Source organism: Tachysurus fulvidraco, chromosome 2 (assembly GCF_022655615.1).
Source record: "Tachysurus fulvidraco isolate hzauxx_2018 chromosome 2, HZAU_PFXX_2.0, whole genome shotgun sequence".
In the NCBI taxonomy this organism is placed as follows: Eukaryota; Metazoa; Chordata; class Actinopteri; order Siluriformes; family Bagridae; genus Tachysurus; species Tachysurus fulvidraco.
Genome location: NC_062519.1, coordinates 20792042 through 20811873, shown reverse-complemented (window position 1 = coordinate 20811873; position 19832 = coordinate 20792042). Strand labels below are relative to the sequence as shown.

General features: G+C 38.9%; 1 protein-coding gene across 5 annotated transcripts in view; it reads right to left on the bottom strand.

The window, feature by feature from the left end:
• Positions 1-19832, bottom strand: part of thsd7bb (thrombospondin, type I, domain containing 7Bb) — a 92263-nt gene that overhangs the window by 38286 nt on the left and 34145 nt on the right. For all 5 annotated transcript variants that reach the window (XM_027171511.2, XM_027171507.2, XM_027171508.2 and 2 more), the window contains exons 3-4: positions 2670-3504; positions 166-414 (exon numbers count right to left, since the gene is read on the bottom strand). In XM_027171511.2, the coding sequence (XP_027027312.2) occupies positions 166-414; positions 2670-3504 (1084 nt within the window). The remainder of the gene's footprint in view (positions 1-165; positions 415-2669; positions 3505-19832) is intronic.

The window sequence follows — 19832 nt, the reverse complement described above, 5'->3', positions numbered from 1 at the left end:
ATATGTCCTAATCCTGCTGTATCTAGTACTGAAAAATACAGACTTTCTTTTTTTCCTGGATTAATCTATATGGACATGTGAAATAATTCCAGTGTGTTAAGTCAGAAGGTAAAAACTAAAGGGATTAAATCATTTACTATATAATGAGCATTTCTGATCATTTACCTGGGACAAAGTGGAAGTAACTCTTCCAGTGTGTTACAAGTCTCTACTTCTTCCAAGGCAGGACATTCTTCTCCTCCAGCAATAGGAACTGTCCTCACACTGCGCTTCCTGCTACGAAAGCCTGCTGATTGGTCTGTTGCCCTACAGGTTTTAGAGCACAGGCCCCATGCTGACCAAGCAGAAACGTCACAATCTCTTGGCATCAAGCAAGAGCGAAAGTTTATAATGGTGCCGACATGGTCACAAAGACTGGAAATGGAGAAAAACTTATCTCATGATCATTATTCACTGCAGACAACTGATCTAAGCCAGAAACATTTGCAGTATTATATAAGACTTACAGAGAATAATTTCTAAACTATATTTGTTAGATTTTAGAATTAATCACACATTTGTTACTCAATTGGTGAAATTCTCTGAATCTATTAGCTTTCCTGCACCGTCCCATTACATAATGACATTTAATCCAATCATTTTGACATTTAATCCATAATAAATAAATAAATAAATAAATAAATAAATAAATAAATAAATGAAAAAAAAAACAGTGTCTTCAAAATCTTGGTTAATTTTGAAGCAACTGGAGAACATTTGGATTTCACACCTGTTCTATTGTGCCGTTGAACTTTATATGCTCTAAAAACAGGAAATCCCTGTAACAAGATTTGTGGGATCGCCCTCTAGTTGTGTGGAGGTGAATTGTCCCTGCTGAACCTGAATGGTTCAGTATTCTATTAAGAAGTATATTGAGAAACATCAGCGTAGACATATTTGGTCTATTGCAAATTCATAAATACTGCATGAGCATAATATTTTCATGTGTAAAATTACACATTTTACATACATACTCTGTATGTATGTGTATGTGACAAATAAGATTGGATTTGATTTGATTATTTCTTACAACGATAACATAAATACACAGATATTAAAAAAAAAACAGAAAAGAAATTGAAGATTTAACACCTTTATTATTTTAATTTGTGAATCATCTTTTAGTTCTTCTCATATGCAAATTTGATGCTGTGATAAAAGTAACAGCTACTACAGTTTATAGACACAATTAAGCCATAATTAATCTGGATAATTAACTGGTTGGGCTTTCCCAGAAATGATAATTACTTTACTCTCTAATTACATTCTCATTTATAAACTAAGAACAACTAAATTTGGCAGAGATTCTCACATTTTCTCAGTGTTAACATGATTGAGCTTCTGTTTGGACATTTTAATAGGTATGCTAATGAACTCTCAAATAGTTTCTTTAAAGGATCAGGAGAAAGTGTTGGAGTATCTATTGATGCTTTTAGTTTTAGTCGCATCTAATTTGCTCGTCCTGTATCGGAAGTTTGTCCTGTTCTGTTCTGGCACCGAGGTGGTGGAATGAACTTCCCCTAGAGGTCCGGACAGCTGAGTCACTGACTATTTTCAAGTGCCGGTTGAAGACCTACTTATTCAGGAAACACTTCAACTAGCACTTCTTTCTTTATCTTTTGCATTAAAAAAACAACAAACAAACAAACAAACAAAAACACAACCTTTGACACTTTTTCATTGTTACTTTGAACAAATGTTTTAAACTCATGGTATCTTAAGTATGTAACCTAGTGAACCAGCATTAATGTATTCAATGCTAGAGATTTAAGCACGTCGCTCTGGATAAGGGCGTCTGCCAAATGCTGTAAATGTAAATGAGATGTGCTAACGTGGATCAAACATACTGGCTTGTAGGATATAAGTGCTAGATGCATTCAATGCATGGTTCTAATTTTTTATACTTTAATTGTCATTTTAAAAATGTCCCCATTTTTCTCACCAATTTGGTCACATGCAAATTCCCACCCACCAGGTAGCTCTCCCCATCTTCCAAAAGATACTAAGCTAAGCTAAGCTAAGGAAGGGTGAGGCTATGCGTTCCTCCTCGAACACTTTTTCTTTTTATCCATGGCGGTGACAGATGCTGTTGGTTCATGTAATATTGTTTCATTCTTACATCCCACGCCTTTATATTGCATAACACTAGTCATAAGGTTTCGTGTGTATTTATCACATTATGTGAGAAACAATATGTTAAAAATAGAGAGAAATGAATTTTTGGTGAATATGGAAATCCTCATAATACATGTACAAATGCACACCACACACACAGAGAAGACTGAGAAGATCTGTAATCAGACAGAAATATTCCTGCAGTCAGTTAGCATTTTCCAAACAGGCACAAATATTGGTGATCATTAGCTGTGAGTGTCAAAGCGCTTGGATGTATTATTTGCATATGCCGAGCTTGTAATGACCCAATGTGCAATAATTTTAAACAAAATATTCATACACATGCAACTGGAAGCAGATACAAGGGAACACATATACAAGACCGTGACCAAGTTGCAGTAAAAACCTGTTTTTATTTTATCTGTTAAGATAATGTGCATGGTGTTTGGATATTTATGATTTATTTCATTAATTGATTAGTGATCATTTATTCATTGATTGATTATTTAACTCACCTTAACATGGCGTTCTTGCCGTCACTTCTCATGCAACGAACTTGCCGTGTTTGGTAGCCGACGTGTATATCCCATGCTGCTTTGAGGCTTCTGTGGTGATCATGGTGATGATGAAAGAGGAAATTCCCAGCATGCTGCTTGATGTTATGTGATGATTTGACCACTATGTGTCCACTCAGACTATTACTAAATTCAACTGTAGTCCTTCCACTTGGCATCAGGCCTTTGCGTCTGCAAGGACTCCACGATCCTGCCCACAAGCTGTAGCTGTGTTTTTGTGGGTCAGAGGGACACTGGGCAACATTTTGACTACAGGGGCGGACCTGCGTGAGGCTCGGACATGCAGATCCACCATAAAGAGGCGGGGCTAACACCTGTCGTGTACGGTGCTGTAGAGCAGGAGCACAGGTACGACTGCAAGGTGACCATTGAGAGAAGGTTGAAACAACACAGTCAAGCGGGCATGGCAGCAGACACGCCCTTTCCAGCTCTGGGGTGGGAGAAAATGTTTCACACATATGAGAGCTCACGGTGGTGCCATTCAAATGAAGTACACAGATTGCAGTACGCTTCTGCAGGCCATTCTGTGCTGTCACACATTGCTCAGCAGCCAAGGGAGGAGTTGGAGAACAAGGACCCCATGCAGATGTTTGCCATTCAAACAGCTGGCGCTGCCACTCACACACCTTCACACATGTGCGCTGGAGACCTGGACGCTTCCAGAGCTGACAGTTGGATTGGTGTGTGCTCCAGCCTTCAGAGTGAACACAGAAGACAGAGCGAACCTGCAGTCCTGCAGAACCACACTCTGAAGCCTTGCACTCACTCCACATGCCTTTAACGAGAGTCAGAAAGGGAGAAACACAGTAATTGCTCTTTATTTTAGTTCTGTTCATGGTCTGAAACCTGTACACCTGTTTATTTACAGGTCACAATAGTTATTGTGTTTAGTTATTGTTCAAATCATGCATTAAAATAAGGACTCTACAGTACTGTATGTGACCTCAGTTACCATCATTCTCTTGTAATTCTCCTTTGATCTATCTCTTCAACAAGGCATGCAGAAGTGCTGCATACCGGATGTATTTTGCACCATTCTGTGTTTACACTTTTTAAAAAATCTGCATTTTCTAAAATGCTCAAACCATTCAGACTGGAACCCATAACCCTGCCACAGTCAAAACCATGGTGCTCACACCTTTCAATATTCTGATGTTTGATATGAACACGATCTGAAGCTCTTGATCTGTAGCTGTATGCTTTTTATATACTGCACTGATGTGATTGGTTGATTGTATAACTATATTATCAAACAGATGTGTATTTCTAAGTGTAAATAGTGAAGATAGAAGATATATTACATATGAATACATGAAAATTGTGATTCCATATGGAGAGGAAAAACATTACGCTAAAATATTACATCAGTGTAACCCAGTCTACTATATTAGATTAGTATCACTGTAATAAGAGAGTAGGGGTGGAGGGGGATAGCAGGGATTGGGCATTTATAGAGGTTATAGGGTTCATACCGAAACTGAATGCTTTCTAGAGACTAAGAAAGTATGACATCATCATCTGTTAGACCACAGGGAGAGTTAAGGCTTGAGGCTCATATCAGAGTGTGAAAACGGGTCCAATAAGAAAAAAGATGCACATGGAGAATACATTAATTATTGTAAGCTTTAAACAGGTATCTCAACTAGGGTATGTTATTGAACATATTATCATTTATTTAAAGAATAATCTCTATTATCCTTTGATATATTATCTTTTTTAATATAGAAAATATTTCAGTCACATCAAATTGATTTATTTATATTTTACACTGAAAATAAAAACAGTGAATCTACTGTTAACATGTAATAGAAGGCATTTCTGCTTATTGCTTTCTATTACATGCTGTTAATTACTCTTAATGAGCTGGTTGTGCTTTAGCATAATATTATTTAAACTACCCTTGGTGACAGATATAGCCCTGTTATAACCCAGATAATGCTGGGATGTGCGATAAAGCTAAAGTTGGCTGTCAGAGTGAGACTCAATTACTTAATTCCGGTACATTTTCTAAGATATGGTTGGGCAGTTTTTATAATATCAGGCTCATTAAATCTCAATGCTGAGTATTGCATCTGTACAGGTAATGGTTTAAATATACTGCTAGCAATGGGTGAATTATGCACCTAAAGCTTTAGGAAGCTGTAAAGCTTAGTAATAGAAAAAGAACTCTGATGGAAGAGAAATTCATCTTTTCAAGTCTACAAAAATGCCAGCACTATTCACTCAGCAGAATTGTTCATTTGACAAGTACCTAAATAACAGAAGACACATTATCAAGCCCAAAAGGCACTACTTAGTATTTCAACTTTCAGTAAACCGCAAGAAAACATCAGTTCCTCAATTTTACAGTTTATTGGATTCAAGGGTGTGCAGAATTGTTCGAACTGAGTCTTTAAATAATTCTGTATAGCCAGCTTTCTTATACAGTATGCAGATGAATGTGGTCTCTGATTCTTTAAAGTTCACCTCCTCCTCCTGATGCTCTTAGACCACTGAACTGACATGAGAAAACATACAACTGTATACTTTATATCCATAAATAATGTATTTATTTGTAATCTTTAGCTGATAAAATCTAATTAGTCACAACTGTGTCCGTATACATACATGAACCAGACCAAATATCAAAATGCTCCGACTGTACAGTGATTGTTGGCACCAGACAGTTTTTTTTTTTTTTTGGACTAACTATTGAGAAACTGCTGGTCTGCTGGCAGTTTAACATACAACAGTTTCTAGAGTAAGGTGTGAAAAACAAAATACACTGTAAACAGAATCGGAGTCAGAAGAATTTCTTCAACCAAATAAGTAATTGAAAAATAAACACGTGCAAGCAGTCAGGCTTGCGCCAGTAATCAGGAAGGATCAATAGGCTTGAAAGATTGCAAGAAACAATTTCAGAATAATTGTTAAATGAAATATGCCATAGTAGTTCAAGAATGAATGCAAAGCAATATGAGTTAAATAAAAAAAAACAAAAACAAAAAAAAAAAAACAGTTATGGTGAAAAATGTGTTTCTTTAAAAAGACAAGTGTCCAGCCTTTGGCAGACAGACACAATCCTAAAGCTCCTGAAGGCAAATTCCTTGCTCACTCCATCAGTATGACTGTTGGCATGGTAGCAGCAAGCAGACAGATGGAGAGAGAGAAAGGGGAAAAGGACCATTCTCTTGCCAATATACATTTAGAGGAAAAGAAACAAATTACTGCTTTAGGTGGGTGAAAGATAATGATAATTATGTGCAATGGAGGCAACAAATTAAATCCTACAGATCTGTATAAAGCTTAGTATAACATCCATTCAGACATCAGGTTTGTAAGCTGATCTGGTGACTGGTTGTGTTTGTTATACTGTATACTGTAAATTTCTGTAAATGTGTGTGACTGATGTTTCTAATTGATTCATTCGGGCAGTGTGAACATGTCTATGAGGTCAGAAGTCTTGTGGTGTGATAATGCTTAATGTAATGTTTACAATTATTATAAAAAAAATACAGTAATGTACTCAATTAATAACTAATTGTATTCTTATACAGTCTAACAAGAGTTTTTTGTTTCATTGTGACTTGTAAATATAACGTGACAAATAATATCTTGGCAAAATCCTTTTTTTTCCTTGTTCAATCCTTCCATAAACTTAATCTCTTCTCTCTTGTTTGACGTTAAAGTGGATTTGTAAAAGAATGTAGAGCTTCAAAGTGATTTGGCCAGTGGAGTGGCCAATCATAATTAAATCGGGATTGATACTCCGTGACTCTTCCTCTAGATCCACCATGACTAAAGCAATACCATTGGAATATAGTGTAAATATAGTGTAAGAAAACTTATTTCTCTACAATCTGGTCTCTCTCTCTCTCTCTTTCTCTCAGCCACAGGATTATTCACTATATGGGACAATACATTATATAGGAATATATAATAAAATATGGACAGAGGGGGCCATTTCTTCTCTACAGAAACAGTTTCAAGATACTGACTGGAACATGTGTGCCTCACAGGCCACACTGGACTCTCACACAGACATGGACATTTACACATCATCTGTTTTGGACCATATTAACACATGCATTGACAATGTCACTACCGTCAAACACGTGAAATGCTTTCCTAATCAGAAGCCGTGGATGAACTCTGAAGTCCGTCTCCTGTTGAAAGCAAGAGATGCTGCCTTTAAATCTGGCAGTGCAGAGGACTACAACAGAGCCAGGGCCAACCTGAAAAGAGGCATCAGGAAAGCAAAACTCATATTCAAACTCCACATAGAAGAGCACTTCCACAACTCTGACCCCAGGCGCATGCAGAAAGGCATCCAGACCATCACAGACTACAAACGCACAGCTCAACCAACCAGCAGTGCCTTCCAACCGGACGACCTCAATCATTTTTTGCTAGTTTTGACCAAAGCACAGGACATTTCACCTCAACCACAAACTCTTCTACAGCTTACAGCCCACTTTCACTCTCAACAACGGATGTCTATTCAGTTTTTATCATAGTGGATGCACGCAAGGCAGCTGGCCCAGATGGATGTGTTCACAAAGCATGCACTGGACAACTGGCACATGTTTTTACTGACATTTTCAATCTGTCACTGGCCCAAGCCACAGTTCCTACATGCCTGAAGACCACAACCATCATACCTGTACCTAAGCACTCAGCTGCCGAATGCCTGAATGACTTTCGTCCAGTGAAATGCTTTGAGAAACTGGTCCTGAATCACCTCACTGCAGGCCTACCACCTACACTGGACCCACACAAGTTTGCCTATCACCCGAACAGGTCAACAGAGGATACAGTTTCCACAGCTCTTCATTCAGCTCTCACCCACCTGGATAAAAGCAACACCTCACTTCAGAATGCTGTTCATTGACTTTAGCTTTGTGTTCAATACAGTCCTCCCCACTGTACTGATCACTAAGCTCAGTGACCACTACAAAACAAACACAAAACAAACCACTGTATATAACCTCTGTACAATACATGTACATATTACATAGTTTATCTTTTTTACTTCACATTACATCTGCACTATTTTTTATCTATATGTATCTTTATATCATTACTGTACATTCTGCCCAACATTTCACATTCATCTAGGTGTATATAACATGTGTGTGTGTATATATAGTAGACTGTTTATTCAGCTTGCTAACTCCTTAAATGCCATAATATTGTAATCTTGTAACCTTTCACTGCACATTCCTCTTCAATGCCATAGCCTTAGAACCATTTCTGTAATTTTGCAATTTTTAAATGATGTCCACACATCTCTGCACTGTTATAGCCTTTATATTTATTCACTGTACTCCTGTATGTCCAAACATATCTGCACTTTTTCACGATGATCTATCTATCTATCTATCTATCTATCTATCTATCTATCTATCTATCTATCTATCTATCTATCTATCTATCTATCTATCTATCTATATGACATCAACTTTAGCTCTCTCTATATAAAACAACTTATATAACTCATAAACATATTCATATCAGTTTTCAAGTCAAACACCCTGTGTGTGTTTTTACTGACATAAGATTCTGTAATAACAATTTCTGAGCTGACACCTGTCTCTGTGGCTTTATATTATTATATTGTATATTTATGGTATATTTATGATTAGATATCATGAATCTTTACAAAATGTCATTACAGTGTTGTGATGGCTATTCATTTGTTCATTCTCTTCATGCTTTATACTAAATACTTTATCAGCTGCACCACCATGCACCTGAGAGAGAGATAGTTCTTTAAATAAATCAAACATTACAGGCTGAACTCTCCTGCAGAGACAAAGGCACCACAATTGCACAGTACATAACACTGGTTATTTGTTTGGACAACCTAATTGGCCCCTACACTTAAATATCTCATTGTCGGTCCTCAATGGACAACCGCAACCGTCCAAGGTCACAGGTGTGCTTCGTGTCCAGAGAAGTTTGAACTCCGCGTTCCCAAGGTGAGCCCCTGTGAACATGCTCAAAGTTTAAAATTGCCTGAATTAATTCTCCATGGTAATACTACCTACCCTGTCTTAGTTCTAATAGATTTGGGGTCCACAATTATCAGAAAAAAACATTATCCACTGTCAACTGGTGGAAGATCTACAAGCTGTAAACATCCTACTATTTAATTTATGATAACTAATTATGGACCTGGTTCTGTATCTGAATGCCCTAATAATATGGATGCAACAGCTGGCCTTAAATTATATGAGGCACATCTTTGAACTAGTTTCATAAATGGATTAAGAGAGGACATTGCAAGAATGTTCAAGCACACTTGCATTACCTGGAACACTGGGAAAATACAGTATATCTGATTGAACAGCATGCCATCCATGCAGAAAAACTAAGGCCCAAGGAGATTCTACCAAATGGAGGGGCCATGGCCATGAAAAAAAGGTAGAGGACGGGGTAGACCTGAATTTCAGAAAGGATATTAATAGATGTTAAAATCGCTGGGCACGGGATTGCCCTAAGAAATATTGAGGGGAAGCCCAGTATCGAGAGACATGAAAAGGGGAATAAAAGGGAGAGCTGAAACACTGGAATTTGCCTCTTTACTGTGTGGACTTGGTACTCTACACTGTACGGAAGACACCTTTTGCTGCAGCAAAATAAAATTCTTTCTTTACTTCTTTGCTTTTACCAGCTCCTCTGAGTCTGAGAGTGTTTTTTACATGTAGATCAAAACTGCCACCCCAGTCCTCAGACATAAAACAATTTGTCGACTCCAGCTCCGTCCACGGGGTCTTGGTGCTGGTTTGTCTGGGTGATTCCAGTGAAATTCAGCAGTTAGAGAAGAAGAAGGAGTAGGAGACATATATTTTTGGAATTAACCCATGATTGTTCTTCAGGGCCATATCCCTCCCATTCAACCACATACTGTAGATGGCCCCTGAATCTCCTGGAATCAAGGATAGAATTGACCAAGTAGGCCTAAGCTCTATCTACCTCTATGGGAGGTGGTGGTGGTGATGAGTGGTTGTTGTTGGAATTTCTGATTTGGGCAGGTTTGTGGAGGGTGTAATATGGTAGCTCGCAGGCAATTGTAGTTGATAAGTTACCAGGTTAATTTGTCTTAATATTTTAAATGGGCCTATGTAACTGGGGGTTAAGCTTGCGACATGATGTCTTCAGCCGTAGATTCTTGGTGGATAACCAGACTTGCTGTACAGGTTGATACTGGAGATGAGGGTGCCTTCTATGGTTTGCCTGAATGCACTGGTTATTAATTGCCCTTTGCAGTCTCACATGAGTTGGAATCATTCATTGACCGCTGGGACATCCGATGGTTCACCTGACCAGGAGAACATTGGTTGCTGGTATCCAAGGATAAATTTAAAAGGAGTCAGGCAAGTGGGATAAGGGTATTCTGGGCATATTCTGCCCATGGGAGAAATTGATCCATTGATGTTGAGCATGGCTCCTATACCACAAATGAGGCATCAACCTCTTCTACAAATGACAGGTTAGGATCAGGATGTCGTAGAATAGGGGCTGAGGTAAACTGGTCCTTGAGGTTTCTGCACTGCATCTGACCACTGTAAATTGCAGGGTGTGCCACATAAGAGAGATGTGAGAGGTGCAGCCATTGAGCTATAGTTGTGAATTAATCTCCATTAATTTTTTTTCAGTCTTCCATTCATCACCCTCCCGGATTTGGACCAAATTATAAGCGCTCCTTAAATCCAATTTAGTGAAGATTCATGTTTCTCTGAATTTTTCTAGGGCTGGAGGTACTAAGGTTAATGGATAGGAGTATCTGACGGTAGTCGATGCATGGCCTTAATCTGTCATCCTTTTCAAAAAAGAAGAAACCTGCTGCTGTTGGTAAAGTGGAGGGCCTAATTAGCCCTGCCCCGAATGCCTCTGTAATATAGTTCTAGAGGGTAGCACCTTCCTCAGATGCTGATATTCCCTGGGTATACAATGTTTTGACTCTTGTTGGGGCTATCAGTGGTGTTAGTATAACATGGAAGCTTTATAGGGAGATTCAGACACCGGTTAAAACAATGTGGAGATCAACTTAAGAGTTCCATGGTTGACCATGAAATCTGTGGATAATGATCTCAGAGCCACTGGAATCCCAGAATGATTTGGTTAACTGGGGAGGATGTGATAAACAGGACCCCTTTCTCGGTATGATAAAGTCCTAGTTGCAAGGTAATAGGAGGGGTTTGGTGAGTGAGGAAGCTGTGTGAGTGTGGAATAGCTTTTTCTGGTCAGTGGGAGCATATGTGTCCAGCTTGGCTGCACTAAAACAGAAATGATGGCAGCGGTGCCATTGGCGCTCTTCAGTGGATACCTGGATGGGATACTTGCATGGGCTCCAGTGTTTCTTCAGCAGGAAGCTCGTGTGTAAGTCGCAAGCTGGATGGCTGGTTATGGACGAGGTTGTCTAGTCGAATTGCTGGTGAAATATATTGTAGCATAGGGCTGTTTATCTGTGTCCTATGTGGCAGCGATAAACATCATTGTGCTCATGCATGTTGATCCACCAGGGCTTGTAATTGCATTACGTCCACTGGATCCATGGGGGCTAAATTACAGTATCCTGTAATGACGGAGTACAGGAATGCAGAATGATAAACAGCTTTATTAACAAAGCAGGCAAACAGATCCAAATCGAAAAGCAGAGTCGTAGACGGGAAATACAGACAGGAAGGTCAAAAAAATACATATAAGCAGTCAGCAAGGTAAAGGTCCAGGTGAGGGCAAGGCAAACAGAGCGTAATCCAATAAACATTAGCAATGGTCATAAACTGAAGAAATACAATATGCAATAGGCAAAACAAGGCTTGGTACACACAGAGTGATGATACTTTGCGTGGTGCGTATAGTGCACATTTTTACAGTTCCAAAAAATAGTAACATGAATTTTCAAGCCATGTGGTTTTATTTATTTTGTTTATGTGGTATTATTTATTTTATTTTATGTGGTACAATTTATTAGTGTGAAGATGAAGAGGATTTCTTACAGAATGTACTGCATACAGTATGTGTACCTGTTATAAGAAGCCTGTAACTTTAACCTCCTAAGACCCGAGCTTTTGTTTGTCCTTGCATTTTAGATGCAGTGATGTCCACGTATGTGGACACCAGGTCGTAGGAGGTTAATCATCTAAATAAATCAAGGAATGATTTTATGTTCATAGAAGACCTTTAAACCTGATGTCAATAAAATCTAAGAAAATGTACATGGTATTGTAGGTTTAGTGGGCCATAAGTAAAACATAATAAGAATCAAAATGAAGAAACTATAAGGTATTTTTTTTCTGTTAAGTGTTTTAGTTTATTTATTTAAGAAATCAAAAAACAAACAAACAAGCAAAATAATAAAACACTCAACCTCACTTATTGATATTACTGGTTTGGTTTTAATCAGTGCCTTATTCATTAAAGTGGAGTGCATATTTATAATCAACTAACTTATTCCACTCTTCTCTGCATGAACAATAGTTAAGTTTGTAATATTTGCTCGTTGCATAATCACTTTAAAAGCATACATTATTATGAGTTTAACAAGCAACCAATGGAGTCAAATTAGCGAGAGCAAAGGGCGATTGCTGTAGGAGAGAAAAGTACTAGGAAACATGATTTCAGAATAAAACAAATTAGCACTGGAAGAATTATGTACTGCAGAGCATTAATTAGACTATAATGTAGGAAATCTTTATAGCTATGGTTATGGGGCTGGTAATAGCATACAGATGGAATTCAGGCTTCGACCTTGTTTTAGTATAGAGGATAAATAATGTGTCTCATATTGGCACAATATTTCATGCCTGCTCTGTCAGTCAGGCTGTTGTCAAAGTAATGGGAGGCAGACAGATGGAGAGACGGGGAAAGGGAAAGAGGAGCATTCACTCAGCACTGTAAGTGTCACCGAGCTTTGATGGGGTTAGTGTGAGGACGGTAGAGGCATGCCTGATACTAAGCATCTGAATTGAACAGGTCATTGGATTTTATATTGAGTTGAAGAAAGTGGAGTAAAAAAAGAAACAAGGTTTAAATAGTGCTATCTTTAGATCATTCAGTTACACTTCAATTTATATCACATCCCACTGAACTGGCAGCTTGTAGAGTATTACTTTTGGAAGTATCATTTAAAAAGGCAGATATATTTAAAAAAGTTATATGATGATATGTGGATCAACAACCCTATAAACAATGCTTACCTCACAAGTAAAGAACCCTTAATGGATCTACATTCCATTCCCCATGAACACCACCATATCTACATATCCGTGCTTGTTCAACATATGTGCTTGATACAAGGTTTCCTGCTATATCAAAATGCACTCTTTTGGGAAGAATTTCCATCACAACATTAGTGAGTTTGGGCATGTAATTCTTGAGACTCTTGCAGCATTCTAGTTCATTCACAAGGTCAGGGCTCTGTGCAGGATAATAGTGGTCTTCCACTTTACCCATAACACACCATGTCTTTATTGTGCACAGGAGTATTGTCATGCTGGTACAGGGTTTTAATCTCTTACTTCCGGTGAAGGGGAGTCATAAAGTTACAGCATACAGAGATGTTGTAATTCAAAGAATTACATCTGTGTAATAGTCAGGTGTCTGTATACTTTTGGCTATGTATTGTATGTAGATAAAAAGTTTACAATAAATAAAGAAGATGAGCATGTACAATAGATAAAGGAAGTAAGAGTGATAGGTGACTGGGAATAATAGTGATCAGTAATAGATAGATGGGAATAATAGTTATCAATGATAGGTAATTGGGAACAATGGTGGCCATTAGGAACAACAATGATCAGTGATTGGTCATATTGAATATTGGAATATTGGAATATTGGTGATGAATAAAGCTGATCAATAATTTGTCCCTGTAAACAATGGTAACCATTCTAATCAATGTTGATCAGTAATATAGGTTACTGTGAGAATAATTGTTTAAAACATTCTTTTCTGGTAATGTTGCAGACTTTTTGTATAGAGCACATTGTTCTTTCTCTCTCTCTCTCTCTCTCTCTCTCTCTCTCTCTCTCTCTCTCTCTCTCTCTCACACACACACACACACACACACACACACACACACACACACACACACACACACACTCTTGTCCCTACCATAATTAGTCTTACAACAGATGGCCCTGCCATAAACATTCTTTATGTTACCAGCCATGGGAAGTAAGGGAAGTATAGGTTCACTTCCCTGATAAGATCTGACTTCATTGGGGTAACTGAGAGGTCACCTAAACACAGATGCACACACTCATACCAACACACACACCCATTACACCCTCCCTCTTCTTGTACGACTATATATTCCTGCTTTTCCTAATAAACTTTGGAACTTCTCTTTGGAAGACTGACGCGTGTGTGTTTCATTGAGATTTCCCCAAGCGCTTGTGGAGAACAGAAATCGAGCAGAGGTTCAAGAGGCTGAATTTTAGGTTATCCTGCCCAGGCGGCAGATGAAAAGAGGGTTACCCTCTCCAGGCGACAGACGAGAATTCCTTACAGTTACTGTGGGCAATGGTGACCAGTGATTGGTTGTTTGGGAACAGCCAGATTTTACACACTGGTAGTGATTCTATGGAACCTGCTTTGTTAACTTGTATATAAACATCCATCCATCCATCCATCTTCTACCTCTTATCCGGGGCCGGGAAACACGGGGGCAGCAGTCTAAGCATGGACGCCCAGACTTCCCTCTCCCCAGACACTTCCTCCAGCTCTTCAGGGGGGATGCCGGGGCATTCCCAGGCCATCATTTGTGATAAAGAACTGTATTGAGTACAGGACTGTTTCTAAGGTCTGTTTAAAAAGTCTCTGGATGTTTTTCGTAATACAGAGGCACTAATTAAAAATAGGTTACAAGTGTGTTTAAAAAATGCTACTTCAAAACTTTCTATATTCTAAATTGTTCTGATATGGACAGTAAAAGGTCTAAGGAGTGAATAGCTAAAAACTATCCCAATAGTCATTTTAAGTTATCAGGTGTTTCAGACTTATTTATCAAATCAATTACATTTCCAGCTTTGTACATATCCAGGTAATTATTAATACTAGAAATAATAAAATCATCAGACCATTTGTCATGACATTAACATAACTTAGTTATTTTGCAGAATGAATTCAGTTTGCCTTGCTGTGCTGCCCTTTACTCACCATGGTTTCTATTCACTTTCTAAATATCACCTCTGCATCCCAGAACCCATTTTCTGGTGCACAGCAATTTAATGCACTGCATGCACTTTCTCACTCCAAGTGAGCTATTGTAAACCTTTCTCTTCACAATAAAACTACAAAACTGTACTTACTCAGAACCGAGCCTTTCTACCGTTCTATTCTCTATGTACTAATGGATAATGTGGGCACTTTTTCTTCAATTTTTGGTATTTTCTTATAAGTTGTGCTGTTACTTTGTACATGCATCACACAGTATAAAACGTTTTCAAGTCTCTATCAATGAGTACATTACAACTGGTTCACTAGGTTAGAGACTTAGGATACCATCAACATAACTAAAGCTTGCTCAGGGTTTTTTGAAAATACACATAAAACAGGGGAAAAGTGTTAATTAAAGTATTTCAGGAAGTTGTAGGCCTTCGTTTGAAGCTAGCCAGTGTAGCAATTTTGGCTCGTGAAGCAAGGTAAATATTTATAAGTAACTATAACGTGTTATAGTGACTTCTAAATATTTTAACCTAAGTTGAAATTAACGGTACTGGAATTAAGATTACGCTTATTTGGTCTGTTCGTCCGGCGAACAGGCCGTGTGCCTTTATTAATTCTATGAAGGCGGTATCTTCCCGGCCATGAAAGATTTGCTTTCCTTTTACTGTATACAGTAATTTAAATTAAATTAACTCAATAGAGCATGTAGTTCAGACCTGATGTTGCAGGTACCTTAATTTGTGAGCGATACTCAGAGACAAATCACCTGTGGCTCAAAATTATGCCATTTAATGAATGAGACAAACACAACATAAAACTAACTACACAAACAAACAAAAGAAAATTGGGAAAACGAAAATAAAATAAAACAAAAGAAATTAAAATTGGAGAAAGGGAGGAAGAGACTGGAAAGAAGAAACTAGAGAAAGGAAGGAAAGGAATGGCAAGCTTAAACTTCAAAATTAATCACACCCTAACTGGGAAATCGTCACAGAAACTTAAATTCACCTTAAGATTCAATGAAAGATTCCTACTTAAAATTACACATCTAAATTGGTTGGTAAAGGAAACGGTTACTTGCATTGGCTTACTGAACAAGAGTCCGGATGCAACAGAGAAATCTCTGAAAAGTCAGTTATTGTGGGGTCAGACGTTCTTCCAAGTTCTCCTGAAGATCAGAGCAGTTGTCGTTCTTGGAAGTGAAACTTGCTGGAACTTCTTTGAAGGAAGATGGAGTCGTCTTGAAGCTGTTCCGGAAGTCTGACCACGGATTAGTGGTGTTTGTGACAATTTAAAGGTCGCGAACTCCACCCATCCACCCACCCAGCATGGTTTAGCTATCAAACTTTTAGATGACTTTAAAGTTTGATCCAGGGTGTATTAAGACGGTATGGCGCCTTTCGTGCTCAAATAAAATACACCAGTGCTTGAAAAATGAGTAACCGATAATTTTGTGGTCATTTGGATACTAAACATGAAGGGTAATGACGGTATGAAGGCAGCGGTACGTTACATACATAGATCATTAATCAAAGTATAACTTATTTTAAAATACAATGTTGTTTTCTGACACATGAATAAAATACACCCTTGTCAGGAAATTAAGGATTAAGCAAATAATTTTAAGTCAGGCAAGCCTTAAAAGAAGAACACATTACAAAAAGGGTTATAAGAATGAGAACTTTAGAGTACCTTATCTTCGGGTTTTATTAGTAAAAGGAATGTCTCATTGTGTGTGTGTGTGTGTGTGTGTGTGTGTGTGTGTGTGTGTGTGTGTGTGTGTGTGTGTGTGTGTGTGTGTGTTCTGGTTTAGGGCCCCTATGAGTCGTTTAGGGCCGCATGGGGTTATCTGGTCTTTGTGTAGGTTCCAGACATTCTGGAGCCAGGTGTGTGTGTAAAACTGGGTTGCTTATCGGTTAATTGAGGAGTAGATGTTGAAATTTAGGGTGCTACAGACGCTACACCAGTGACTCAGCTCTACAGACATCTAGGGAAGTTCATTTCACCACCTTGGTGAAAGAACAGTAAAGATTCTTGATGTAGCTCTGAGGGAGTGAGGTGCAGTTTGATTGATAAAAGCTTTGAGGCAAGAGGGAGGGTGGGGTGGTATGTGAGAACTTAAGCAGGTTGAAAACAAGTTATGCAGCTGCATTTTGGATCATTTGCAGAGGATGAATTGCATTCATAGGTAGACCTGCCAGCAATGAGTTGCAGTAGTCCAGTTTTGAATTGACAAAAGACTGAACAAGTACCTGAGCAGCCTGTGTGTACAAAAATGGCAGAATCCTTCTGATTTTGTAGAGAGGAAACCAATGTGAGTGTGTTACATTAGCAACATGTGAGGCAAAGGACAGTTGATTGTCCATGGTTACCCCAATGTTGCAAGCCATGACTGAAGGGGAGATCAGATCATGTGCAGAGATTTGCAAGTTCCAGACATGGGGGTGAATCACCTGGGATGATTATCAGTTCAGTTTTGATGGGATTGAGTTTCAAATGGTGAGCCATCATCAACAATGATTTGTCTGCCAGCCATGCTGACAGCCATTTTATCTGAGGGAGGGAAAGAGAATATAAATTGGGTGTCATCGGCATAGCAGTGGTAAGAGAACCCATGCGATGAAATAACTTCTCTAAGAGAGTTAGTACAGTATACAGGAAGAAAAGGAGAGGACCAAGTACTGATCCCTGTTGAACAGTAGATAGATGAAGCTTGGCTGATTTAGCAGCGGGTAATATAGGGTAAGAGGCAAGATCTGGTTCGAGTTGTGATTTCTTTCACTTCCTCTCTGATGATATTAGTTCTCTTCAATTGCTTTGCAACACATCTGATAGCCAGGGAGCAGAACAAGAAGTCTTCTTGGGTTTAGTGAACAGAGAACAGAAATCTTCCCCATGGTAACAGAAAGATGCTGAAAGTTGGTTTTAGGTAGCATTTGGAGAGTGATAGTGATGGATACCAGGTGATGGTCAGATATGTGATGTGAGGTAGATGTCATGTCTGTAGCTGGGGAAGGACGGGTGAAAAACAGGTCTAGGACATTTCCTCCCTTGTGTGTGGGGAGGCGGTTGTTGAACATCAGGGAGAAAGAGGCCAGAAGAATCAGGAGTTAAGAAGACTGAAGCTTGTCAGAGAGGAGATTAAAATCGCCAAGCAGAAGGGATTAGCAGCTATGGTCAGGTTAAATGCATATTTAGAAGAACCATTAATTAATTGTTTTACCAGTCACTTTATTATGAAAACCATAATTCCTCCGGGTACTGCTAGTTCCTCGTGACTGTCATGGTGGCTTGGACAATTCCCTGCTGGAACACCAGGGGGCATTACAACAGGGGTTTGTATATATTCTGTGCCAGGAGTCTTTGTTTATGTTTTGTGCTCATGCATGTTTACCCATACCAATTGTTTTGTGTGTGCTTTTATCCTAATCGTTCTTTACCTGGTTTTCTTTGTGTTATGTTTTTTAGTTTTTAGTTTTTGTTTTTATCTTGTTTTGTATATTAGTTGCTCAGATTTTAGTAGAATTTTACTGTGTTAATTGATTTTGTTATATTTTTTTTTAAACCATGTCTGTTATCTATCCATGCATTTTAGTCTGGACATCTGTTTACACAGAGTCACCTGTTTCTAACAATGAAATGGAATGACAAAGTGTTAGCAATATTCCTGTGAAAGTCAGCTCCATGTTGACAAAATATAATTGCTGCAGATTTGTTAATGTCATATTCATGCTCTGAGTTTCCCATTATACCACATCCCAAAGATGACCTATTGGATTCAGATCTGGGGTGGCCACCTGAGGAAGTACACTGAGCTCATTGTCATGATTATGGAACCTGTTTGAGGTGTTTTGTGACACATGGCACTAACATCCTGGATGTGGTTTACAACAACAAAACTCATTGGCTGTGGCAGTTCTTGATTGTTAATGGGCCCAGTTTATACCAAGAAACCATTCCTCACTCTGTTACATCACTTTCATCACTTCCACCACCATCATCTTGCTGTATGTGAAAATCCCAGGATATCAGCAGAATCTGAAATACAAAGATCAGACTGGTCTTTACCAGTGTCTGCATGGTTGCATGCATTGTGCTGCTTACAATTGGCTGATTGGATATTTGGACGAATGAGGTTTGCTCTCTTTAGTGAAACACCCACTGAGAAACCTGAAAGAGCTCTGCTTACAGGAGACTCCATCTTAAGGCATGTCAAATTAGCTCAGCCTTTAGGGGATCCAGCAGCACTGGTTAGGTGCATTCCGGGAGCCAGGGCACCGGACAATAGTAGGTAATCTTACTGTCTTAGGCAAGCATAGGTACTCGAAGGTAGTTTTCCACATAGGAGATAATTATATAGGCCTTTGTCAGTCAGAGATTACTAAGAGTAATATTGTAGAGGTGTGTAAATTAGTGAAGGCGATGTACAATGCTGTAGAATGCTCTGGCCCCATCCTAATGTAGCGTTTTGATGTAGCTTACAGCGGGTTATGGTCGCTGAACTGCTGGATGTCCAGGTGGTGCTCCAAAAACAATGTGGGCTTCATAGATAATTGGAACACTTTTTAGGGCAAGGCGGCCTGTTAGGACGGGACGGTGTCCATCCGACACGGGAAAGTGCTGCTCTCATTTCTTGCAGCATAGCACATAGTTTAAGACCAGGCCTAGTTAATCGGTGACAAACCAGAGCCAGGGCCATTGAGCAGACAAGCAGGCTAATCCCACCATCTGCTAGCTACAGTGAGTCATCACTCAGGGTTCACAATATTAAGGGTGCTTTCATACCTGCCTTGTTTAGTTCTGTTGAATCGTACCAGAGTTCGATTGCTCATTTGGTGCGATTCGTTTGGGCAGGTGAGAATGCAGCTATCGAACTCTGGTGCGCACCAAAAGCGGACCAAACAGGCGTACCGAGACCTCCTTGAAGAGGTTGGTACAAACTTTAAA